Raw genomic sequence first — 26420 nt, 5'->3', positions numbered from 1 at the left:
GCCTATGCAGTGTTAACTTAGGAAGGCTTTTTCTAAGCCCAAGCACAGCTGAGACAATACACAAAAACGTTCTCAGGAATGCACTTTATATACTTTATGGAACAGAAAGGATGGAGAGGGAATATAAGAAATCCTCTGTTCTTAATTTTATGACCATTGAACATGTTGCGCACCCCTTGGCCAGCTACCTCACCCTGCCCATGAGTCACTGAGAGAGGGGCCTCCTTTTCCGCTTAAGGGCAGGTACTGCAACATTTTTGCTGTGTTTCCCTCTTGGTTATAACGCAAATTATGACTCCCTACCCTGCCCGTGTGATGGACAGAGCGGCCAAACCATTTTACATTTTTTATTCTACTGCAAGTTTTACATAAAATTTGCTAATTGTTTTTTTAATTCAGTTTAAAAAAAAATCCCCATCAGTCTAGCAGATACTTACAGGAGGATACTCACATTGGCAGACGAAGAGTTATTTTTCCGCGTCAGCACCTTTTTGAGAATTGCTGTGCGGGCACGCAATTCGATGTGCAACCCTTGAAAAGTTTCTTTCTATTTATGTATGAGCTTTTATTCAAACATATGTGTTTTGAATTTTGTGTACCTATGCCCATTGCCAATGAACTTTTACCGAGATCATGTACTCGCGCTTTTTTATCAGTCATGTCTGATGTGCTTTTATAGATATGGCTTCATCCGAATAAAGTATTTTTGAACTTGATCATACAAAATTACTAATGTCTATGCTTCAACATGGCTAAAGTCAGTTGAGATTGATTTTACAATTGAGTTGAACTTTGCAAGGCTTAAAATCGAATAGAGTGCCATGAAATTATTTAAATGCAACTGAGTTGTTTCTGCCTTATAATTTGATATGCATGCAAAAAATGATGCCTAAAAAAGAAGCAACCTACACTATATGCTAAATATTGAATATTTAGCAAAGTTGCCTTTTTCAGTTGCTGAAACCCAATCTGCCGCCTGGCTCATTCTGGATTTAATTTCCTTTCTCATTTCAACGTTTTATTTCACATTATGTCTTAAGACAATTTCCTGTAGGCAGATATGAGGAGATAGGTGCACATTTTTTTACATGAAGCTTGGTTTCTCCCTTTTTAACATAGATGCATACACAACAACAAATTGTTTTTTGTTAGTTTACGTGAGTGTGGAACTTCATTGGGTCACTCAGTCTGTAAAGAAACGTTACGAGGAGTCTGTAATGAGCGCATGGCTAACTTATCATGGTATTTGAGGGTGTTCCCGTACAGTTGATTAAGCCTGAAATGTTGTTGCTTTCTAATGGAAGCTACTTAATTTTAAATGATCAGAGCTCTTATGGGATGAAACCAGGTGTCCCTGATGCAGTCAGTGTTTCCAAGGTTGTGACTTGCTGTATGAATATCTTATATTCTCCCAAAAATTCCTCAGGGGAAGTTACTTTGTGGCCCAGGGTCCCTGATGCTCAAATTTGATAAATTAAGCCGACTGAAAGCGTTATTGTTTTAAAAAATGTGGTTCTAATATCTGCCTGAAAAACTTTTGATCTTTAAGTAGCACATTCCTCGTCTGAGGTGCAATCACCTTTATGAGCTTCTACACCATACTTCTAAACACTGCTGAAATAGCACCCTTGTTAGGTTGAGCCTAGCGGCAGCCCGCATGCACTGCTTGCTCTGCGAGGCATGCTGTAGTAGAGTATGCTGTGGAAGCCTCGCCTACTCTCCTGCCATATTTTTCATTGGCTGGTGTCATTGTCCTTGATAAATGCAGGCTTCCGATTGATTATGAGGCTTGTTAGTCCCTCCTTGTCGCCGTTTGCTACCTCCCATGAGATCTGGATCTTTTACTGGTGGCGTTACACGGTCTCCTTCATAAGTCGGTAAGCACTTTTTTCTTTAATGATCTCCCTTATTCCACCAATGACATCTCAGCAGGCCCTCTGGTTTTGCTAATGTATATATTTAAATTATAGCGCATGCGCTTTAACTATAGGGACCACACTTAATTATTTATTTACTTAACGCTGGCCGATTTTGTAATGTATTTATTCAAATTATAGCGCGTCCCTTTTAACTATAGGGGACGCGCTTATTTATTTTATTTATAGTGCAGGCCACTTTCGTTAGGGCCAAGCAAGGGGGGGGGGCACAACGTAATAACATTTGCAATGTGATAGCACTCGCATTTACGCACGCTCAATCTACTGTCATTGTAAATGACAATGCCATTTATGTTTTAAAAACCAAAACAAAAATAAAAGGCATTGTCACTTACAATGCCAATAGCTCAAACTCGCGTAAATGCGAGACCTATTGCATTGCAAATGCTTGTTTTCCGAGTGACTGGGTCTAAATTAGCTTCTAAGTTTCAGTCTGTGCTTGGAGTCCTTCCCTTTTTTAATATTCATTATTTTCAAGAATTTTCGGAGGTATTTAATTTGTTTTATTGCTCCTTGTTGGTGCGTTGGTTATATTCCTGTTCCTACACAATTAATGTCCCACAGCGAGGCCATACCGAAATGGGACTACCACTCGTCCTTCTCTGTTGTGAATGCATGATACAGTATTTTGGAGAGTCAATATTACTGGAACTTAACAAACGCTAGTCTCTGTCCTTCAGAGAGTGCAGCACTGTCTGTGGTGCTCTTTCGAGTGTGAACTCGACTTGTGCCTTGCTATGCAATTGTTGCAGTGTCCGGATATAGATCTGCTTGTGCATTCTTTGCAGTCAAATCAGCTGTGTTGTCATGTGAAGCGGCTTCCTTTGCAGCAAGATGGCGACTATGAGCCGCCTTCACCACTGCCAGATGCTCCTTCGACTTCAGGTTTCCTGCACCTAGGTACTCTTCTGAGGCTGCACTCCTGGCACTGTTGCCTTCCGCTTCTGTTGAATGGGATAGTGATGATTATCTTCGTCCCATGATCTTGCTCTTCAGGCCTCTTCCCGGGTTCTAACGACACTCTCAAAATGAGTTTGGCTGACATTTCGGAAATGCCATTTTTCGAGTCGGATGCCTCCAAGACTCTTAAATTGGCCCTTCTTAAAAATAGTTTTCTTCATTTTTTAATAATATGCTTGGTTTTGAATTGCCATTTTTATGACTTTTGCATCTGCTTATGCTGTTAAACTGTTTATAAGAAGCACAAGGCTTGTTACATACATTCATTGCTATTGCTTATTATTATATAGTTGTTTCATCCGACCAAGGGGAGGGTGCTGTAGAGATTACATTTAGTCTCCATTTTAGCTTTTATATTTAAGATGGTGGTTTGCACATGTTTCCCCCTTATACAAAAATGTGCCACGCATGCATTTATTCTTCGTAGACTTGGTTGTCCTGTACTATGCACAATTAGTTCCAACGTCACACGTATTAGAGCGCAATGTCCTTTTTTGTGCTTGTAGGAGACAAATCTTTCTCTCCAGACTAACTAAAGATGTTGTTCTGTGCCTCTGGCACAGCACGATAAGGCTGGTGTATTATTCAAACAGCATCTATGCTGAATTCGGTGAGAAGCAATTCAACCCGGAGTTATCATGGAAGTTGCTGTGAGTTGTGACTGAGATGCAGCTCTGCAGGCCCGACCTTCATCCTGAGAAGGAAGATAGCTGCGCAAGCAGAAGTGTGCAGGCCTACAAACTCAGAGGGGGTGCGTTCGTTAATGCACTGATGCTGGCTTCCTAAGAAATTATGCCAAGGTATGGGTTAGATCATTCTGACAGGTCTGGCAGAGGGTTACTACAGACATGCTCTTGCTGGTGTAGAGGTGTTAGCAATAGATAGGAGTAACATTAGGAACAATTAAAATGGTTGAATGTTTTGTTTTTTTCACCATTCTAATAATGCTTTTAACAATAATGTGTTTGCCTATCAGTCCAGCATATAAATGATTTTGAAACTACCAACTACCTGAAATTCCTTTTCACCGCTTCTACACTAGAGCATTTTCTCTTTTCCGCACGTTCCATTGGAGCAACCTTTACGCCCCCTTCCTTTCCCCTTGGTTGGTTCAGTAAGTAATCTACTGTCCATATATTGCTTTGGAATAAATTCTTGGTCAAATATTCCTTGGTTGTTGTATTTCAGTCTATCTATTTTATTTATCACTGCGAGCTAACATTGTGCATGCTCAAGAAATAGTTTTCTAACTAGAAGTGCAGTTTGTCTAGGACCATTGTCTTTTGTACCACATTGAACTCAGGTCCACGACCAATATTGGGTAACCCCATTTTTGTAATGGCCGTCCCTATGGAGGCGGCAGAGCAAGCAAAGGAAATGGTGACCCAACTGTTATGGGTGCAGCGTAAGGCGAAGATAGACTGGTACCGTATCGGAGTCAGAAAGGACTATGGGCAGTACCTCGTCCGGCATCAATGGATTCAGTTCCGACGTCCAACTCCCAGGGACCGGCGTAAACCGTGGTGCCAGAGGCAGGGTCCTGACTGAAGCCTGAGGGGCAACGGCACCGTTGTAATGGACTTGGGGGGGTGGGGGGTGTCGTCCAGCTGTTAAGAGTTCTGGGTCTAGAGCCTTTGGCTCTTTGGGGCCAAGGCACGCCAGAGGGAGTCGGCAAGGAGTCGAAGTGTCAGAGCATGGCTGCGTGGAACCCTTTGATTTGTTGCTGTTTGGCAGACGGCCCGAAAACGGACTGTGCCACAACCAGTTGCCAGATTGGCTCCGAAGTCAGTTGACTCTCGGAGCAAGATCTAGATTTGTGACAGGAAATACGAGTGGTAAGAGGAGACTAGGTCCTGCCCTGATTTCTTATGTTTCTTATTAGACTTACGAGATGACTTGAATCACAACGATGATCTGCCTCACGAGCGGCTTCAGCATCTCCTTGAGCTGTACTAGATCTTAGACTTGGACTACAACTTAGTGTGGTCTTGGCGAAGAGTCTGCTCATGCCTGACAATGTAAAATTTCACCTCATGGTTCCGGATAGTCTTCAGGTTCATCAACGCCTTGGATTTGTGGCTCGACCCAAGAAACCACAAGCACACCTGATGGATGTCTGTCACAGACATACAAATACAACAGTCCCTTCAGGGCTCAAAACCTTTGGCTTTCAGGAGAAACATCCCTTGCACACTGTTCGAAAAAATATTAAGGTAGTGTCTCAGAGACCAGATGTAGCTCCGGATCCACGTCAGGAGGCGCAGATTGAGAGGAACTGACATCAGCACAGAAGTAGTGCATATAGAGACTCTACACGTCCGTTCCGGAGTGGAACACATTGGTGTGATGCAGGACGCCGCTACTTACAGGCGCGTGATGGAGCTGCTGAGAAAAATCTCCAGATCCAGTCTGGTGCCTGGGTGTATTCAAATGGTGAGGAATCTGCAGTTACAAGTATCCATCAGAAAGATACCAATTTGTCAGTTGAGAATTAGTACTTAAAGATAAGTAGTAATAAAGCTCCAAATATACAAAGTAATCAGACTGTAAAGTATGTTGCTTTCAACTTAGAAGCCAACAGAACTCTTATAAACAAGAATAAATTTATTTGTTTTTATATAGATTTCATGATATAAAATGTTTACAGTATTATACTTTTAAATAATACATTTAAACCTTCTCCCCATACAACATATTTCACCATTAAAACAGCTGTTTTGTTCGTGCCTTATAATTGTATCTATAAGATACACTACAGAAATATAAATGTTAGACTTCATATTGTCTTTCAATTAAAAATAATTGCATGTAGTACCGACAAAACAAACATGAAATGAAATATGAACAGATTTGTTTGGTGAATCCTAAGATACATTTAAGAACAGATATATTTAATTGGCATAACATTGCATTGCAATCTCCCATAGTTTATAATAATACTAAATCACTGCTATCCGTATTTTGTTAAAATATGTACCATGTATAATATTAACATTTACATTTCTTTCTACATAATTTTAAATACATTTCAAAGTTACTGTGTACATTCTTCTTTGATAAACTGATTTACAGTATGAGGTCTTTGGAAGGTCTGACTTCAGAAACAATCACAATACAAAAGAAAAATGCATATTCTCTTTATAACAAGGCAACTCTCATTTTGTTTTTAAAAAAGGTATGTTTTCTGTATAATTTCATCTGGCTTAAAATATTACTATACAACACTAACGGGATACAACTGAAATGTATAAAAAAAGTAATTTCTATTTTGTACAAATCAAAATTACTTAATATTATAAATAGTAGTTTAACTTAATTTATCAATTGTTAATTGCCCGGCATCTCCTGATACTTCTTAACGTAAAAAATGTTATTTGCAATGGGATCATCCAAAAAGGATCCATACAGTACCACTCTTCTCCAAATTTCTCCTAAAGCCGACAGGATGTGGAGTCTTGACATTTCCTCTTGGCTTTAAAACAGGAAAAGTAGATCTAAATTCATAAAATAAACGTATGCAGCTGGTGATAAAACCATCCACCAATATAGTTTTTTTGCTATAGCATTAAGCGTATTGAATTATTTGTTTCTTTGGTGCAGCTCCCAGGCTCGATTGTCAGTTCAGCAGAATCATCCTGAGGGAAGATAACTTTGTCGGGTGTGTAGTCATTCCGTTTTAAATCTAAGAAACAAAGAATGATAATTACTACCTTCTATAAAATGGAAAATTATTTTATGTAGAAAATGTACAATGTCTTAGGTGCATTAATCTAAGAGTAATTTATAAATGAATACAAATAGAGTTCACAATATAGACTAAAAGTAAATGACAGAATAAGTGCAAGTTACTAACCATAATGACCCATGTACTCCATGTACTACAGCACAGCCTATCCTTCAGACTTATGTCAAGGCTTCAAGATATTCCTGGGGAATTGCAAAAACTTTGCCGAGATTTTAGATCATATACAGCCAGGTGTATCGAAGGATTTTATCCATTTTGTGTCTGTGAGAAAATGTGTTTGTGCATATGGCCCTTAGACCATCAGCCTTGTACAATCACCAGTCTAAAACATCCATTGGCTTCTGTTGACACAAATTAAGTGGGCACGTGCATTGTGTTGCGGACAAAAGCTACAGGAGGAGTATGAACGTTACAATTGAGATGGGCCTTTAACTTGCACAACTTTCAGAATCTTTGGTTTAAAAATAACAGCAATTCTAGCTTTATAAGCCTCTGGCAGCTGAGAGGAAACTTCCCATGTTTCTTTCAACATCTGATACAGGAGGGCGGGACCATGAGCTGTTTATTTTATACAATTTGTTTGGGTAGTTGTCAATCAACTCCCCCTTCCTCACTCCTGAGCCTTGGAATAAGGTAGTTTGTCAACGACTGGCCCAATTTCTTCCTCTGTGATATCACAGTCTAGTTGTGTGGTCTCCTCTGGAGGCACTTTGGGTAAAATACCACAAAGTCAATAAACAAAAGCCAATCATTTAGGTAGATGAAGACGGGTATGCCCAACCTCTATAAATGTGCTGTGACCATCGTCAACACTTTCCTGAACACACAAGGGATGCTGTTGAGGTCGAAGGGGAGCACAGAAAACTGAAAATGCTCTTGTCCCACCTTGAAAGCCTGTGGCACCACGAGATAGGCACAAAGTTAAATGTCCTGAAGGACCAGCTTTAACATCCAATATCCAAGATAAATAGAACCTGGGCCAGCGTGAAAATCTTAAATTTGTGCGTTGTCCAGAATAAATTGAGAGGTTCATAATCTAAAATAGGATGAACGTGTTTGACACCATAAAATAATAGCAGTAACATCCAGTTCCTATATCTGATGCCAGAACCTTCTCTGTTGCTCTACGTCCAAAAGGCAGGACTTCCTGCTCCAGAATGGAAAAATAGTTCCCGGAAAGTCGCTCTGATGTATGTGGAATATGTGGCGGGTCAGGCCGAAATGGCAGGGCGTAGTGGTGTTGGAGTATTTGGTGGACCCACAAGAGGGATATAATGCTCTGCTTCTTAAAGGGTGGCCATGTGCTATAGACGGCAAACTAAAAGGGCCTTGGAGCTGAAGCGGAAGGGATGGACGGTTGGGTAGTACCTTGTCCCTGCGGGCCTGGACAATGTTCGCTGGATTACTGACCTCAAAAGGACTGGAAGGCTGGTACCGAGGTGGTGAGCCTTGATGTGGTCTGTGGGCCATACCCTTCCTGAAACCTCAAAATGGGCAGAACTGATGGAGGATACAGCCTCACGGATGCAGAGAGGCCGAGGGAGGACGATGTGGCCCTGCATTTCTTCTAGAAGTCCAGTTCCGAATCTGCTTTATATCCAAGAGACAAGTACCATCAAATGTCATATTGTAGCATACTGCCTCTTTTGACATGGTTATCCCCCACTTTTTGCCTGGAAATTGATGACATTTCGTCTGGAAGTGACAGTGTCCCAGCTCCCCTGTGCCAGATCTCCTTCCCTAAACTGTATCTTTTCTTTCCACAATTGGCACAGCTTTAGCTCACATACAAGTCCCTTGTAAAAGGTACCCCTGGTACCAAGGGCCTAGTGGTTAAAGAGGGTCCCTAAGGGCTACAGAACGAATTGTGCCACCCTAAGGGACCACTCTCCATGCACATGCACACTGCAGCCTGAGTATCTTGGCGCAGATAAAACTAAAGAGTCGCACTGCCCACATGCCCGTGAGCCATACCTATAGACATTGAATGGGATATAGGTATAACATCCCTCTAGCAGGCCTTAGCACTCAGGCAGGGTGCACTATATCCCCTGCGAGGGCATATCTGCATGAGCAGATATGCCCCTGCATTATCCTTGTCAATTCCTGGATATTGTAAGTGACCAGGGAAGCACATAAGTACATGGGCTTGACACTCATCATTACGAGTTCCCCAGCTCCATGATGCTTTCACTGAAATATGAGATGTTCGGTACCACGCATCACAACATAAAAAAACTGCACTGATTCCAGTGCCAGATTTATTAAAAGCTGCATACAGAGGACCCTTTAGAGGGATCCCCTGAAACCTACCAATCCTTAGTGTGTTCACCGACTGGCCTGAGCCAGCTTGCTACAACTAGGCAGTGTTCTGACCTTATGGGGAGGCCTGCACACTCTAAGAAGGAGCGCAATGCCTTTCCTGGTTGGAGGTGTTCACAATTCCCCTCATGTCAGAAACAGCCATCTGTGGCAGGGAACTTTAAAGTCCTTGCCGCATTTGAAATGCAACCCCAGACTCTCCTGTTAGAGGGAACAGGCCCCCTTCCTGTCCCCACGCCATTTTTGGCGGGAGGACAGACGGGAAAACTTAGAAAGAATAGGATGTGTGCCCTCCTCTGCCAACTCCACCCCACAGGTGCTGGAAGAGGTAAAGTACACTTTTCAGTGCCCACTGCCATGTGTTTCCTGCATCGCCCATTGTAGTTTTCCCTAGATTAGTCTACCTGTGCATGTTGTAGGCCTCCTTTTCCTCTGCACACGTTACTAGATAAACACGTTTGATTTTGTGCCACATTGTACTTTCACATGGAGCCTGCATATGTTTTTGCGTTTTGCTCTTTTCCTGGGATTTAGTCTGAACACCATAGACCAGGTTAAACAACAATGTCCCTTGTTATTTTTTCTGGCCAGGCACTATCACCTAGACATAACACAAGAATGCAGCTGTTTATGTGCATACATGTCCTATCATATTAATGAGCACATGAGCCAAAAACACACACACGGAACGAGTTCTGAGATAAGAGCACTGCAACTGCTGAAAGGTAAAGGGTCCATCTGTTTATGCTAAGTTAGTGGGTTTGCCAGTAATCCCAGAGATTCTACGTATATAATCATTTAGCTTTAGTTGCAGGGGAGGGGGGTTAGGTCGCTCTGTCCTATAAACTGTCAGGGCTTGTCATGATGTATGGATTATTAACCAATCTAACCGTATTCTTATTATGCATTAGCTTACTAATTGTGGCACATATACTGCATTTCAGAGCACAATAGTTTAAATAAATATTCTAAACTTTCTTCGGGTCTCCTGATTATCTTAATGTGGACACGTACGAGTGAGAGAGAAAAAGTGTGTGTCATATTACCACGATCCCTGAGAGGGTTGTGTTCTGGGGTGCCAATTCACTGGTTTCTCTGGCAAGGTTAGTTGGGGAAGTGAGGCATTATAGCTAGTCGGACTCAGAATAATAGATACTGAGGTGGTATGGTGACTCAGTTCCTACAAACTGATGATTCATGGTTCCAAGCATAGTTCTGTTCCAGAGCAGAATCCCTACAACATGGCACCAACAGCGTTTGGTCTGGTACTTACTTGCAGGAACCCTGAGTAGTGTTTGTGCTTGTCCATGTCCACAATACCCTATTACTTTTTCTCAGAGACGTCTGTGGTGCTAGGGATTTCTCCAACAGTTATTAGGCATCACCTAGTTAGGTTGGTTTTTCAAGCTTGAATGTTAAAAGGTCTCTATCCTGATTGTGTTAAGTTTTGAATCTTTTTCCGGTTAGCTATGGCTCAACCTGTGGCTATTCCTGTTAAATGACACCCAGCGATAACTCCACATTGAATGCAACATGGAGTTCCTAGTGCAGGAGCTGCAGTGATTTTTGTAATTGAAGCAGAAGCAACGTTCCGATTTGAAGTATTTTATTCTTGGATTACTTTCCAGGCTGTCGACGCTAATGATAATACACAATACCACCAATTCTTAATGCATATCGCCCATATGCACTAACTGAAGCACAAGTTACTTACCTTCGGTAACGATATATCTGTAAGAAACAATAGTTAGTGATAGATTCCTTACTGTAGAATTACCCCCAGGCGTCAGACTGGATCCGGAAAGTTTTCGTCAGCAGTACCCCACGTGCGTCGGAAGGTGGCGTCGGTATGCTCTGCGTCTGTCGTTGGCATCGTGGTCGCAGGGATGACGTTGCAGCAGGTACTTAGATGCCACCCTCGCGCGCTGACGTCAGTTCTGTACACAACTTTCTGCGCCAGGAAAGCAGAGCCATGCAAGAAACTAACCACTGGTGCAATGAAACTAGGGCCGTGAAAGGGATGACCGTAAGCCTAGAAATCAGTTCGCAGAACGGGGAGGATGGGTGGGGCGGTAAGGAAACTATCGCTAACTAATGTTTCTTACAGATAAATCGTTACCGAAGGTAAGTAACTTGTGCATCAGAAAGAAACACGTTAGTGATAGATTCCTTACCGTAGATTAGATACCCCAGCACCAAGACCGTTGGCCTGCGAACCAAGATCTCACCAGAAAGTCCTGGAGAACAGAACAGCCAAACAAGCAGTCTCTCCGGACTTAGCTGTCCCGGCAGTAGTGCTTGGTAAACATGCGCAGCGAGGCCCACGTAGCTGCCTGAAAGATGTCATGCCAGGGAACTCCTCGTCCCAAAGCAGTAGTGGCGCCCGTCGCCCTGGTAGAATGGGCGCGTAGCCCTACTGGAAGCTCCTTCCTAGACAAAGAGTAGCATGCTTTGATGCACAGAACGACCCACCGAGAGATGGTCCGACCTTTCTTGGCGCCCATGTAGCCAACAAAGAGCTGATCATCCACCCGGAACTGTTGTGTGCGGTTCAGATAGAATGAGAGCGCACGTTTTGAGTCCAGACGGTGGAGCCTCTCTTCCTCTTTTGAGGGATGTGGAGGCGGAAAGAAGGTGGGCAAAGTGATGGTCTGCCCAATGTGAAAGGAAGTGACAACCTTTGGCAGAAAACATGGACGTGTTCTAAGGACAACTTTGTCTGGAGGGGCAGAAAGAAAAGGAGGTTTAGAAGAAAGCCTGGAGCTCACTCACTCTTCAGGCTGAGGTGACGGCAACCAGGAAAGCAGTCTTTAAAGTGAGAAGACTAAGAGGACAGTCATGAAGTGGCTCAAAAGGAGCACATATCAGATAAGTCAGAGCAAGATTCAAGTCCCACTGAGGCATCACTAAAGGGACAGGAGGGAACATGTGCGTAATGCCTTTCAAGAATCTATTTACAACAGGGGACTTGAAAAGAGAAGGCTGATCAGGAAGCCTTATAAAAGGCTGAAATGGCCGAAAGATAGCCCTTGATATTGCCCAGAGCAGAGCCCTGACGGGCCAAAGAAAAAAGAAACAGAAGAACCTCTGAAAGAGGGGCAGAAAGGGGATCCACAGCCTTTGCTGTGCATCAAGCCACAAATTTGTTCCACCTGCAGGCGTAGACTGTTTTAGTGGAGGGACGCCTGGCTGCCAAGATGACATCACAGACTTCGGGAGGAAGGTTGGGAAACGTCAATTGCCGCCGTTCAATCTCCACGCATGGAGGTGGAGGCAGGACAGGTGCGGGTGGAGGATTTGGGGGATCGATGGCCATGCTGAGTAGCACGGGATACCAGTATCTTCGTGCCTAATCCGGAGCCACAAGGATGATTTGGTCCCGGTCGCGCGCCTGATCTTCTTCAGCACTCTGGGCAGAAGTGGTATAGGCGGAAAGGTGTACAACAGACCGCAACTCCACTCGTGACGAAAAGAGTCGTCGAGCGAGTGCCGCCTTGGAAATTACAACGCGCAGAACTGCTGACATTGCGCGTTCTCTTTGGTGGCAAATAGATCTAACCAAGGCTCTCCCCACTGCTGAAAGAGGCCTTGCGCCACATCCGAGTGCAGACGCCATTCGTGATCCATCATGCACCAACGGCTGAGTTAGTCCGCCCTGGCGTTCAGAGAACCTGTCAGGTGTTGAACCACCAAGGAAATGCCCTGATGTTCCAGCCATGTCCAGAGGCGCAGAGGCTCCTGACATAGGCTCCACGACCACACCCCGCCCTGTTTGTTGCAGTACTACATGGCAGTGGTGGTGTCCATGAACACCTGCACCACACTTCCCTGGACAGAGGGAAGGAATGCCTTCAGTGCAAGTCAGATCGCCTGAAGCTCCAAAAGGTTGATGTGGAACCTGGACTCCTCCGGAGACCAAAGGCCTCTGATCTGTGCCTCTCCCATGTTGCCACCCCACCCCCAGAGGGACGCATCTGTCCCTTCTGTGTGCTCCGGTTGGGGAAGGGAGAGGGATCTGCCATTGACCCGAGCGCGATTCGTGAGCCACCACTGCAATTGTCATGCAGTGCCTTCCAAGATCTGGATGTGATCGGACAGGTTGCCCTGATGCTGTGCCCACTGCAGGTCCCAATGCAGAGCCCGCATATGACATCTGGCATGATTCACCAACAGGATGCAGGAGGCCATCAGACCCAGCAGCCGGAGGGTCATCCTGACCAAAACCTGGGATAGAGGCTGAAAGATTGGAACCATAGCCTGAATATCGCGGACTCGCTACTCGGGAGGATAAACCAGAAACTGCGTCAAGTCCAGAACTGCCCCGATGAAAAGGAGCTTCTAAGAGGGAACCAGGTGCGACTTCGACACGTCGATGGAGAACACCAGCAAATGCAGAAGGTCGGTCGTAGTCTGGAGGTGGGAGACGACTGTCTGAGGCGAGCCCGTCTTCAACAACCTGCCGTCAAGATAGGGGAAGACTGGAACCCCTGATCTGCGCAGATGGGCTGCGACCACCGCCATCACTTTCGTGAACACCCGAGGGGCGCTGGTAAGACCAAAGGGGAGCACAGTGAACTGAAAATGCTCGTGGCCTACCGTGAACCGCAGGTAAAGTTGGTGGGCGGGCAGGACAGGGATGTGGAAATATGCATCCTGCAAGTCCAATGCTACCATCCAGTCTCCAGAGTCTAGAGCAGATAAGACCTGAGCCAGCATCAACATCTTGAACTTCTTCCGGAGGAAGCGGTTGACGTTCCTGAGGTCCAAGATAGGACGCAGGCCCTTGTCCTTCTTGGGTACCAGAAAGTAGTGGAACAGCATCCACGACCTACTTCTGGCACAAGAGGGCCGTAACTTCCTCTTGTAGAAGTTGCAGGTGATCCCCCGACATGCGGTGGTACTGGGGTGGCATGGCTGGAGGGTTAGTCTCGAAGGGGAGGGAGTAGCCCCTTCGGACAATTTGCAGCATCCACCTGTGCGATGTGATGGTGCGCCAGTGCAGTGGGGGAGGTGATAGTGAATCCTGCCGCCCACCGCCTGCCCGGCCAAGTGGAGAAGTGTGGCTCAATGATTAGAGCGGCAGACCCTGATGCAGAGGTCTAGCCCGGGACCAGGGTTCAATTCCCCGCCTCGGCGGGTCTAGGGCTCAAAAATTCCACAGACCTGATAATTCTCGCCTCGGTGCCTATTCCAATCATGGAGACCCACTCTGCAACTCACGGCCCCCACAACGCTAAGGATGCCTGGCCTCCACCTTGGGGGTGCCTAGGAGTGGACGCCAGGGAAATCAAGGATGGGTTCCACAGCGGTATTCGTACAAGCGCCTTGAGACCCTTGCGGGTGAGTAGTGCGCTATACAAGTATCAAATTTACATTTTATTTAACCCCCACAAGCAGAACCCCACCGACCCCAAGGGGATGTAGGAGGGAAAGAAGGCTGAAGAGACTTGTACACTCACAGCAGAGGAACCAAGGGCAAGGACGGAGAGCCGAAGCACTCCACTCCCCCACGAGGCAACATAGCTTCCGCCCAATGACCAGACAGAAAAAGCGGAAGAAGAAGAAGCCTAGAGGGCCCAAGGGAACAAGGGAAAAGAAGGCGAACCCACTCCAGATGGAGAGCAGCCTGCCAGCCAGAACAGCGCCGGCAGTCAATGCCGCCAGAAGCAAGAAGAACAGCCCGAGGCCCCAGGAAGGCCGAGTAGGCTACGCCTGGCAAGGGAGAAGACAGGATCATTCCAGACCTCAGGACAGGAGCCGGGAGAGGAGGAGATGCCCGGGCACACCACTACGAGTGGCCACACACAGGACCTCAGGAAGCAAAAGCAACCTGCCTAAACGCCATGGAGAACAGGCACCCGAAGGCGACCAGACTCCTCGAGCAGAGCGCAAGCTATACGACAGCTACCACTACCCCACATAGGGTACGTTAAGTCCCAAGACATGGGAACACTCTTTGGAAGAACTTCCGCAGCAGAGGAAAAAACAAAAGAGCCACGGGGCAAAAAACACCCCTGCTGAAGGCGTGATAAGCAGCCCAAGCAAAGCAGAAGGCCCAATCTCAGGGCCAAGGCCGCGCAACAACTCCTGCAGAACCCACACACAAACACCACAAGGGCTGTCCAGCAGCCAACAAAGCCAATGTCACATGGTAGGACGGAAACGGCCAGAAAACACACTTCACAGCCAGAAGAACCGGCCTAAGAAGGCCCAGAATCAACCCAACTCAGAAGTCACTGAGGAGGGAGGAGGGGGGACGGAGGAGGAGGAGGACGGAGTCCCACCAAGAGTCTCTGGATGGCGGAGTCGGCCGGGGCATGGAACAACAGGCTGCCATCAAACGGAAGGTCAATGAGTCGCTCCCGAATATTTTCAGGAAATACTCCGTCCCGAAGCCAAGCATGGCACCAAGAGCGACTGAGGAAGCCATGGCCCGGCCCAGCACCTCTGAGATGTCCAGAGCGGAACGGAGAATAAACGCTGCAAGCTCCCGGCCATCCAATGCAGGATGCCATAAGTCCACCTGACCAACTCCTGGGATGCTGCAGATCCCAGAGACTCAGCCAAGTCCCACAAACAGGAGGAGACCCTAGCCAGCAGACACAAGGTGTTAAGGGCCTGCAGGGCCGCGCTGGTCAAGGCAAACATGTTGCGCCCTCAAGAGTCCAGCCAGCGGCCCTCTCGGGCCGGCGGAGTCAACAATGGCGGCAGGGAGGGAAAAGCAGTCTGCAAAAGGGGGCTGGCGGCTGAGGGGTGAAGGGAAAGACACGCCGGGTCACACGGCGCCGGGAGGTGCTGGTGCAGAAGATGCTGAGGCACCGGGTCCCCTGAGGCAGGACGCCTCCAAGCCCCCGTCAAGGAAGAAAGGAGCGAACCTTCAAAGGGAAGCAACACTTCCCTCCCACCTGAATCCTGGTGGAGGACCTCCAATAGATGGTCCGCCGGAAGGTGAGCCACCAGGTCACCCATGCGCAGGATGCCCACAGCCGTGGACACCGCGTGAGCGAAGGCCGCACCCGCCTCCGTAGGGCCCCGTGGTGGAGAAAGCAGCTCCTCCGTGGGCGACGTCTGCAAACTAAGGTGGCCGTCCCCGAGGCCAAGCGGGACGGGCAAGGGCCAGACCTGGAAGTCAGAAGGAGCCGAAGAATGAGGGACCTGTTGCTCTTCTGACGAACACCTCTGCCTCATGAAGGGCGGGGAGACGCCCTTTGATGCCGGTGAGAAAGACTCAACACGGCGACCAGTTTCCGGGGAGGACGACACCAATATACAGCCTGCCTCCGGAGAAGAAGGAGCGTCCGAAGACGAATCCGCGGTACAACCCCTGCGCGGTGCCGTAGAGTCCGCTGCTTGAGGCCGGATGTCTGCACCATTCGGCGTCACCTGACAAGGTACCTCCAAGTCACCCACCACCGGAGACCGGAGCGGAGACCGGAGTAGAGCTGGAGCCACACCGGCTCCGGGGTGGCACCGGAATGACGCTGACCCGACCCCCGCTGAGGCAGCCCCTTGCGTGGCCTGGGGAGTGGAACGCAGCCCTCTGCCAGCTGCGGCCGAGAATGAGGCGAAGATCGCTCGGCAACCCATGTGGCGGCGCCAGGGACGATTCAACCTCTGACTCGCCCTCTAACGAGGCAGCCACCTATGGGGAGGGATGAGAGGGGCTCAGAGAGGGACGAGGGGTCCTCCCTCAGCCTTGACCCGGAGCGGGACTAGGAGGGTCCACCGACCCCTGTGGCTCCGCACGGTCCAGCTGCTGCCGGCGCCGTAGCGGCTTCACCTCGGCCTTAGATAGGACCACTTGGTCTGGTCAAAGGACCGAGAGGGGCTTGGGGATGCGACCTGAGCCCCGACGACCTCCCGCGACACCACAAGGACCCCCGCAGGAGTTTGCGGTGAGGCAGAGTCACTGTGGCCTGAAGGAGGTGCCTCAGAGGAGGCGCACCCCAACAGCACCACATCCTCCAAGCCTGGATCCGAACCAGTCGGTGCCGGGGCCGGAGCCACCGGCGGTGCCGCGGAGGGCCCAGCGCAGGGCGAGGGATCCGCCGATGCCCCAGGAGGGGAAGGAGGAGACGCCAGCAAGGCCTGCAAAGCCGCCGCGTATGTCTCCATTTGGACTCTCGACGCCCCAACACCAGGAAACGGTGGATATGACGACATGTGGGGCCGCATCACCTGCGGAGAGTCCACGCCCCCGGTAGGCCGTAAACCAGCCCCCGGGGACAAACTGCGACACTTACCCACCGGGGAGCGACACTCACGTGACATCGGAGAAGGGTGAAGACGACGACCACGGCCGTATCTGAAGCTGTCTGCCGAAGCAGACCGAGGGGAGGACGTCGACCTGGAGAGACGCGCCGATTGAAGTTTCATCTGGCGCTCCCGCCACGACTTCGGCTTCAACTGTTGGCACACCGCACAATCTGTGGTGCGGTGATTCTCCCCCAAACACCACATACAAATGAGGTGAGGGTCCGTCGCCGACATAAGACGCCCACAAAACGTGCAAGTTTTAAAGCCCAAAGGCATTCACACACTGTCCGTTCCAAAAGGAAATGGAAGAAAAAGGAGCCCTAAACAGGCCCGTAGCAAGGATCGGATTCACGTTGCACGCGGAAAAGGAAAAAACTGACATAGGCACGCCTGGGCGGGTCTTATGTGACCTCGCTGACATCACGTACGCGGACGACACCTGGGCGGAGTCACGTGATGTCGCCCCCGGCGCGCAGGGATGCTGTGGCAAAAAAGTTTGAAGATCCATTCTCACGCCTGGGGATAATTCTATGTGAAGGAATCTGCGGCTAGTAGTCTCTATCAGATAGCAATAAATGTACTCAAGGTTTCGAATTCTCAGAGCTGTTAGTGCATGAGACCATCCCCAGGACAAAGGAACAGTCTCATGAAGTAAATACTCAATAAAATAGCTTCTTAATTTGCAACCACTATAGAATTGAAAAAGGCCAAAGTACTGCCCGAGATTTAACCAAAATAAATGAATTGCTTCTTTCAAACACATATTTGGTATGCACTATTCTACTCATCCCTGGGCAGAATCTAGAAAACAAATCACACGTCCATGGTGACCTACAAACAGCTGGCTCTTATAGAAACAGCATGGACCATGTGGGTATGAGTTGAGAGAAGGCAGAGCAATCTGGTAAGAATGACTGCAATCTATTTATCAGTATAATTATTCAACCTTACTGGAGTTGGAGCATTTGTCTAGACAGCAGATTTGCACTTTTATTTTCTCAACACGCTTCCTTCTATTGTGTGTTATTTTATGGCATATTTACCAGTGTGGTGAATGAGATTCTCATTGCATTTGCTTACATAAACAAATGATTTGTGCTGCTATATGTAATTGAAATGTATATACAACTCTGAGCTTCCAGCCTTCCATTATTTTTTCTTTAATCTCTTTTATTTTTTTTTCTTCATTGCTTTGTGTTTCTTTAATATCTGCATCAAAAACAATCGTTTGGGAGCAAACTTTTTGTCTCCTAAAGCAGTAACTACAACCTGGACTGCAAAAACGATACTACGCACTGTGAGAGTGTACAGAGGGACAAATGGAGGTAAAAGCAGTTCCCTCCCACTTGACTCTTCCAAAGCACAAAAGGCTCAATCGATTAGAGTAATATCCATACATTATGTTTTACTATTTGTCAATAGAAGTACAAAACCAGATCTTACCTGGAAGTTTCAGCTTCCTGCAACATGAATTACAGTGGTGCTTTGCCCGGAAATTTTTGATTGCATCTTCACCTAAATTGGCCGGACCAAAGACCATGTCATATGATCTGAAAATTGAACAGATGGATAAAAAATCAAGACAAGTAAATAAAAATATACAAAATGTCTCTAAAACCTAACTGGCAACATCAACTGATATATTAACATTTCTCCAGAAATTAATCTATTGCCTGATAAACATGTCCGTGTAAAATGTAGCTTGCAACTGAAATCTCTGTGTGACTTGCAGTCCTGCAATGGTTGATGAGAGGAGACTCATGAAAAAAATGTGCCATATTGTAACCTTTAATTTTCCAAGAAATAATTGTTAAAAAGCCATAGAATTTTTAGGGACATTTTTTTTTTTAAGTGGCATCTACCAAGAGAGTTAGCCATCACAAGTTTCCCCTTTCCACAGGGTTTTATGGTCTCTCTGCAACCTTCTCCATTATACTGCACGTCGATAGAGGGTGTTGAGCGACCGCATAATGACGACATCCCCGGATGAAACATCGTCCATATAAGTGCTTCCCTGACGTCAATTTCCGGCTAAAAAGCAAAGCCATGTATGAAAACTGCCATGGAAACAGTGTGCCCAAAAAGAATACTCTCTTTGAAAGACGCTTACTTTAATCATTAATTGTTGTTCGGTTTGTCTTCCTTTGTTTGTAGGTACAAGGGTGCCTAGAAGGGATCTGGAAGAACAGGAGTATCAGTTTGCGAAGCGCGGAGAAAGGGTGAGTCGGTAAGGAATCTGCAGCTAGATCTAGTATCTACCAGATAAGGCATTATCGAAGATAAGTAACTTATTCATTTCATAGAGATGTCTAGCTGTAGATTTCTTAGTATAGATGCCCAAGCAATATCATCCCGGAGGATGGTCTGCTAAACTGATGCCAAGAAAGATCATTGACTAGGCTATCTGGTCTGCATAAGAAAAGGAGAGAGAGACTGCTTGCCAGGAAATAAGTGTGAGGAAGAAAACATCCTACTAGAAAACTCAGGGAGAACCCCATACAGAACTGAACCCACAGCTGTGCAATAAACATGGGAGAAAACACCATGGCAGAAGAACAAGATGAGTAGGAAGAACACTCCATATAAACATAGACTGAGACTGAGGCGGAAGGCTAAGGACAATGGCTAAAACTACTGGACCAAAGCTCCTAGCCAGAGAAGTAGGTAAGGCAGAGAGAGCCCCAACAAACAGCAACAATCATGGCCTTAGACCACGTAAGGTAGAGAAAACACTAAGAGAGAAGGAAGCCCACTGAGACTATGCAACACAGAATCCCAAGAAAATAAGGTATAAAATATATATAAATAGAGAGGAATGAAATATCGCGTCACGTAGTGCATTATGTGCGCAAGGCCACAGGTTGTTAGCAGCTGAAATGTGTCATCTGGACCATGTCTTTTGAATAAATCTTCACACAATCTGGAGTCTGTGCCGAGGCGTTTATTGACATATATATTATCTACTGGCGGTCTCCAGTAGATAGTTCTAGTTAGGACCGAGTTTCCATAGGAAATCTATAAATGCTATTTTGAATAACTTTGGCGCCGGTTGACGAATCCTCGCGAAATTTTCAAAACTAATGGGGCGCTCCGCTCAGCTCCTACCCTGAAAGTCTCGGGGTGATTCGTCCAGCGGGGGCTGAGAAAAAAGGGGGGTCCCAAAACGCGCTTTCCACGATATACACAAAGAGGCAGGAATGTCGCCACATGTACGTGGAGTGACAAAATCCTAATTAGGGGAGTCATGCAAGTGGTACCACGGCACCTGTGTGCTGTATAACAGGTAAGAATGCAGCAAAAACAAGAGGTCTCAGAGGGGAAAGAATCCTGGTCTCCTGTGAGACAGGCGGAAACATACACCACAAGACTACCCATAAAGGATTGAGAGAAGGCACAGACAGAAGCCGGGCGCCAAAAGTCTACACCACCAAAGACCGACACTGTCTACCAAAATGGAGAACGTCGAGAAGAATACACACAGTAATGCCACCTAAGAAGCACCTGTGCCAGAATGGGAGTAAGAACTCACACCCAGAAAAACATCAGGGGCGGAGCACAGATCCAGTGGCAGAAAGGCATAGACAAACAAGAGCCACTCTGTGAGAACTAAGAATATGCACAGGACAGGAAAGGACAAACTGGACCCAGTGTCCTGCCAGACACAAGGAACTGGAGACTGTGCCAGCGAAGACCCGCCCCTCCCAGGGGCGCATGTCCACCGATAGACAGGCAAGCACAACGAGGTTGCAGAAACACGCCAGGTTGACAAAACCCCTTACGGAGGCGGGATGTATTACGGACCAACCGTAGACAACCAATTGTAACCTTTGGAGAGAAACGAATCCCATGGATCTCACCAGAGAACACATCCTACAAAAGTAGGAAGAGTCAGCATGCATCAAAAGTTCCTGGGTAAGGAAGAGTAGCAATATTATTGCCAACAAATACCCCACATAGGGTAAGGCACAACCCTACAAAAGAAGGGTCCCTCTTGAGACATGCACGTAGGCAGAGGCTCAAAAGAAAGGCAACACAGCTTAACCAGCTGTATCAGAATAAGTAAGGAAGATGGCTGAGCAGCCACACAACCTAGAACATCTGCAGCCCACAATGGGTAACAGAAAGGAAAGGGACGGCACCGTCACAAAACCAAAAATCCTCCACGAAGATTAAAACTGAGGAAGACATATATACAGGAGGCGCCTGACCACCGACTTAGCACGGGGGTCAAAAAAAGTGACCCCAGGAAACGGTAGATCTCTAAGCCGCTTCTAAACCTGCCCTGGGAAAACGCCATCTCGCAACTACGCATGGAGGCGTATGGCAACCGACCTGGCCATAGCACGACCCACAGAGTTCGTGGTGTCCATGGCAGACCGAATTGAAAAGTGTGCAACATCATGGCCATCACTGATTAGGTGGACCAGATCAGCACAAGAGATCTCCAGCAAGGAATGGAGGGGCCGTTCAACAGCGTCCCAAAGGGCAACCGTAGCCTGAGCAAATACACACAACGTGTTGAGGGACCGGAGTCCTTAGTTGGCGGATGCAAACACATCGCGGCCAAATGACTCCAACCACCGAGACTCACCAGTGGGAGGATGCAACGGAACAGGAGTGACAGAGAGCTGCCTGAAGCACAAGTCCTTCAGCTCCAGGATGGAGGGTCAAACAGGCAGGGTCATTGGGAGCCGGCTGATAGCAATGTGCCACGGCACGATCCACGGGGTCCCCTGGGGAGGGCCCTGCCCACGTTCCGAGAAGGATGTCAAACAATGACTCTGCAAAAGGTAACAATGTTTTTTTTTTTTAACTTTATTTATTTTTTGCAACAAATCAATAAAGAGATCTCATCAATGGTACAGTTGTCTTGTGTGTGAAAATTACATTTTGATGGCAATACACCCGTGTCTGTTAACAAATTGGAAGCCTGGCTCCAAGTCGCACTATCATATCTTCTATTACAGCGGTCTAGTCCGTCAGAATCCATGTGGTTAAACAATGCAGTACTGACCCTTGACATTCTCATCATTTGCATAAGAGCTCTGCCATTCAAGTCCTCCAGTGTCACCCCCTTGCGCTGCCTCTAAATTATACCCAAAGCGAGGGAATCCGCCGCACTTCGACCACCCCAATGCCCACCCGATCACACAGTCACCACCATCAAACCTAACCAACCCCCGTGGGCACAATTCCTGAGCTTGAGTGTGATGGGGAGGAGCCCGGCATATTCGCGATATATGTTCTGTATGGGCCACAGATGTCAGTAGGACGGGCCACACTAGGAAGGAGACTGGAGTAAATCTCGCTGTTTAAGCTGCAATAAGCCATATCCGTAAGCCATGTTTTAGTTGTAGGCACCGCCCCAGTGCTTAGCAATTCCTCGCTTTGCCAACAGAAAGCCTAGAGATGCCAGCCTCCTCACCGACTTGGGGAAATTAACCGTGTATCCCAGCAGCGCCACCTCCGGGGTAGGAACCAGGGTGAGCCCCAGCATCTCCCCCATGATTTTGTGTATCTGTGCCCAGTATGATTGCAGTCTCGGACAGGTCCAGGTCATAAGGGCAAAATCAGCATGAGGGGAGGCACATTTCCAGCATGTGTGGAGCCTCTTGGGATCAATGGAGTGAAGTTTATCCGGTGTCATGTAGCTTCTGCGGAAAAACTTATAGTGTAGAAGTTTGTGGCGACTATTGAGCGATATCTTGTTAATGACCTTACAGCAAACGGACCACTGTTCATCCGTAATGGGCCTACCCAAGTCAGCCTCCCATGCCATACGTAGTTTGTCGCCTGAGCAGGGAACCAGCGCCATGCATAGCTTGTACAATTTAGAAATAAGATGCGCCCCTGTATCTTTGTCGATGAGGAGAGTAAGTGGCTCGAAGGAAGCAGGCTCGAGGGGGAATCTCCTAATCTCCGCCCTAACTGTAAAATAAAGCCAGTTGAGGATGAATTTGTCCATGAAAGTGGCATCGCTGAATCGTGCCTCCTCCGATACCGAGAATATGTGCCCGCCCGGGTATAAATCCCCTACCTTGGTGAGGTCAAACTTCGTCAAAGTGCGTTGCACAAGTTTCTTGCCAGTGACCGGGAGCCATCCCTCATTAGGTAACGGGAGAGAAGCGGAGTATAAAATGGGCTGGTCCATATAGCGCAGTAACCTATTCCAAGCCCAGCTTGTGGCAGACACCGTTTGAATGTCAACCGGACTTCTAGGTACGCCCCTGGGCAATACCGCGGCAAGGCGACCCGGGAGCACAAAATCAGCCTCAGGGCGAAGAAATGGAATACTAGCATCAGGGTGGTACCAAGCATAGGCATGGGCACACTGAGCAATCAGATAATATAGATCAGGCACTCCAAGGCCGCCTCTATCGTGCGGGAGCGTGAGGATCTTCCAGTGGATCTGGGGCTGCCTTCCACCCCAGACCAATCAAATCAAGTGGGCACGCAGCGAGGATAAAAAATGTTGGGTGAGGGGTATGGGGATGTTATTAAAAATATATAAAAATTTAGGGAGCACAATCATCTTTATAATGGCAATTCTAGCCACCATGGACAGCGGAAGCCGTAGCCATCTGTCCACCTGCGCTTCAAGCTTAGTAATTGCGCAGCCATAGTTAAGACAAATAATCTTGTCCGTGTTCAGGTGTATGTGTATGCCTAAAAATCGCACAAAGTCTGAGCACCATTCCAGCGGATATTCACATTGCCAAGGGGAAGTGCCGCTGGTTAGTGGGAAAATAATGGACTTATGCCAGTTGATACCCAGCCCGGAGTGCCGACCAAAGTGAAGTATTTCACGTATCAGAGGGGCCAGGTTCAGCTGCGGCTCTCCAACATACAGTATGGTGTTGTCGGCATAGAGTGAAACCAATAGGGGACCTGTCCGGAACTGGAGCCCTCTATGAAGGTGTCGTTCCTGAAAATGTCGAATCAGTGGGTCCATGGCGAGAATGAACAGCAGCGGGGTGAGCGGGCAGCCCTGACGGGTGCCGCGAGTAAGAGCAAACGGGCGCGATAACGTACCATTAATGCGGAGCCTCGCCGTGGGTCGACTATACAAGAGCCGCGTGGTGGCAACAAAGCCAGCCGGCATGCCCATGCGCTGCATTATGGATTTAAAAAAGTGCCATTCTAGAGAATCGAAGGCTTTTTCGGTGTCAAGTAGAATAAAGGTAACAATGGTTCCATGTTCCCCGCGCCCTGGTGGAGAATATCCAGCAAAGGCTCCGAAGGACTAGAGGGTGAGGGCCGCTCAATCCTTAAAATGTCTACAGCTGTGCAAACAGCCCTGACAAACGTCCCACTAGCCTCTGTGGCCCCGCGAGACGGCGAAAGCAGTCATCAGTAGGTGATGGATGCAAGCTAAACCGGCCACTTAATAGAGGCTCAGCCAATGCTCCACTGGCGCCTGTATTGGAGAGCAGTGAAATGACTCAGGGGGTGGTGAACCCACCATCCAATAAAGCCGAAGATGGCACCGACGTCGAGGCGGCGCCGGAGACCTCTGAAAAGGCCCGACCGGCGGAGCGAAGCAAGAGTCGGCGACCTCCGACAAAGCGTCGACCACCCGAGACGAGCCGGTGACCTCCGAAGAGGCCCGACTCACCAAGTCGAGCCGGCGTATGCGACCTCCGTAAAAGGCCTTGACTCCTCGAGTCGAGCCGGCGACCTCCGAAAAGGCCTAAACTCTTCGAGTGGAGCCGGCGTCGGCAGCCTCTGAAAAGGTCCCTGTTAGAAAAACACACTCCCACACCGGAAGGGTGGTGGTGTGTTCTCCCAGACACACTGTGGTAGCTTGGCTCGAGCGGGAAGGAAGGCACCGTGTTAAGCATACGTCACACCCTCACAATAACCATGCGTTCATCCGTTCCAAAAACGACACTACACCTTAAAAATTATACTGAAAATATATCTCTTTATCTTCTTTTCTCTTAGTTGCTGATTAAATAAATAATAATACAATCACAGTACACAAGGCTTTTCCTGTGGAAGGGTACGTCAAATAAATACTATCTTAACGATTCAATAAATAAGGTAGATCATAAATAATCAAGGCATAAATATAAGTGCATTACATAACAGGCAATGAAATATTATGAGGCAATAAATACTGCGAGACAATAAATATTGTGCGACAATAAATACTGTGAAACAATAAATACTGTGAGGCAATAAATAGGATGAATACAATAAATACAGTGCTCTCAATAAATAATAAAAGCCAACAGTGACACTTGAAAATCAGTTCACATTCCTGAGGTACTATGGGATGATTTGACCCAACCCCAGTTTGTAGAGATTTGGATGGCCTGAGGGGTATACTCCCTGGCTTGGACAAGGCTGAGGCCTAAACTGAGGTAGATCAAGGGGGAATCTAGAGATCTGGCTCTCCCACACTACACAACCCCTCTGTATTAGTCTCAGCTCACCCCTGGCACAATCAAGCTGGTTCCAGCACCTCTCTAGCCCCTAGGATGGTCTCTTAGGGCTCCACAGGGCCTTAGGCGCCCTCTATTCCACTTACTGCCCTTTTTATGAAGCTCCGATGCCGCTGGAGTCGTGTCGACGCCGTGATGCGGCTCCGGTTCGATGTCGGCGGCCTCGGCGCAATGACAGTTCTTGACGACGCCGGTAGGCGGTTCCGGTTCGATGTCGGCGGCCTCGGCTCGATGTCGACCTCCGGTTCGATGACGTCGGGCAGTCTTGGCTCGATGTCGACTTCGGGCGGCTCCGGTTCGATGTCGGCGGCCTCGGCTCGATGTCGACTTCCGGTTCGATGACGTCGGGCAATCTTGGCTCGATGTCGACTTCGGGCGGCTCCGGAGTGCGATCTCTACTCCCGACCTCCGGTGCTCCTTTCCTCGGGTTCCGGCGACTCCGGAGTGCGATCTCCACTCCCGACCTCTGGTGCTCCTTCCCTCGGGTTCCAGCGACTCCGGAATGCGACCTCCACTCCCGACCTCCGGCACGCTTCACCTCGGTCTCCGGCGACTCCGGAGGGCGGACTTCACTCCCCCGTCGACGCCGCACACTCGACCTCGGGTGACTTCCTCCTCGACCTCTGGTACTCTCCACGACCTCCGTCGGCGCCCTCTCTCGACCTCTGGCGGCTCCGGGTACGACGTCTGCTTTCCAGTCAGCGCCGCTTCTCCACCTCGGGCTCCAGGTCTCCAGGCTTCTCGACGTCGGAC

General features: G+C 47.9%; 1 protein-coding gene across 1 annotated transcript in view; it reads right to left on the bottom strand.

Moving 5' to 3' along the window:
- Nucleotides 1-5481: 5481 nt before the first annotated feature.
- The window catches only part of TRPM7 (transient receptor potential cation channel subfamily M member 7), a 2096104-nt gene continuing 2075165 nt past the window's right edge, over nucleotides 5482-26420 (bottom strand). The window contains exons 38-39 of the mRNA XM_085644243.1: nucleotides 18664-18770; nucleotides 5482-6579 (exon numbers count right to left, since the gene is read on the bottom strand). Of these exons, the coding sequence (XP_085500369.1) occupies nucleotides 6455-6579; nucleotides 18664-18770 (232 nt within the window). The 3' untranslated portion in view covers nucleotides 5482-6454. The remainder of the gene's footprint in view (nucleotides 6580-18663; nucleotides 18771-26420) is intronic.

Source organism: Triturus cristatus, chromosome 3_1 (assembly GCF_964204655.1).
Source record: "Triturus cristatus chromosome 3_1, aTriCri1.1, whole genome shotgun sequence".
Lineage (NCBI taxonomy): Eukaryota > Metazoa > Chordata > Amphibia > Caudata > Salamandridae > Triturus > Triturus cristatus.
This window is presented reverse-complemented; position numbering and strand designations above follow the sequence as displayed.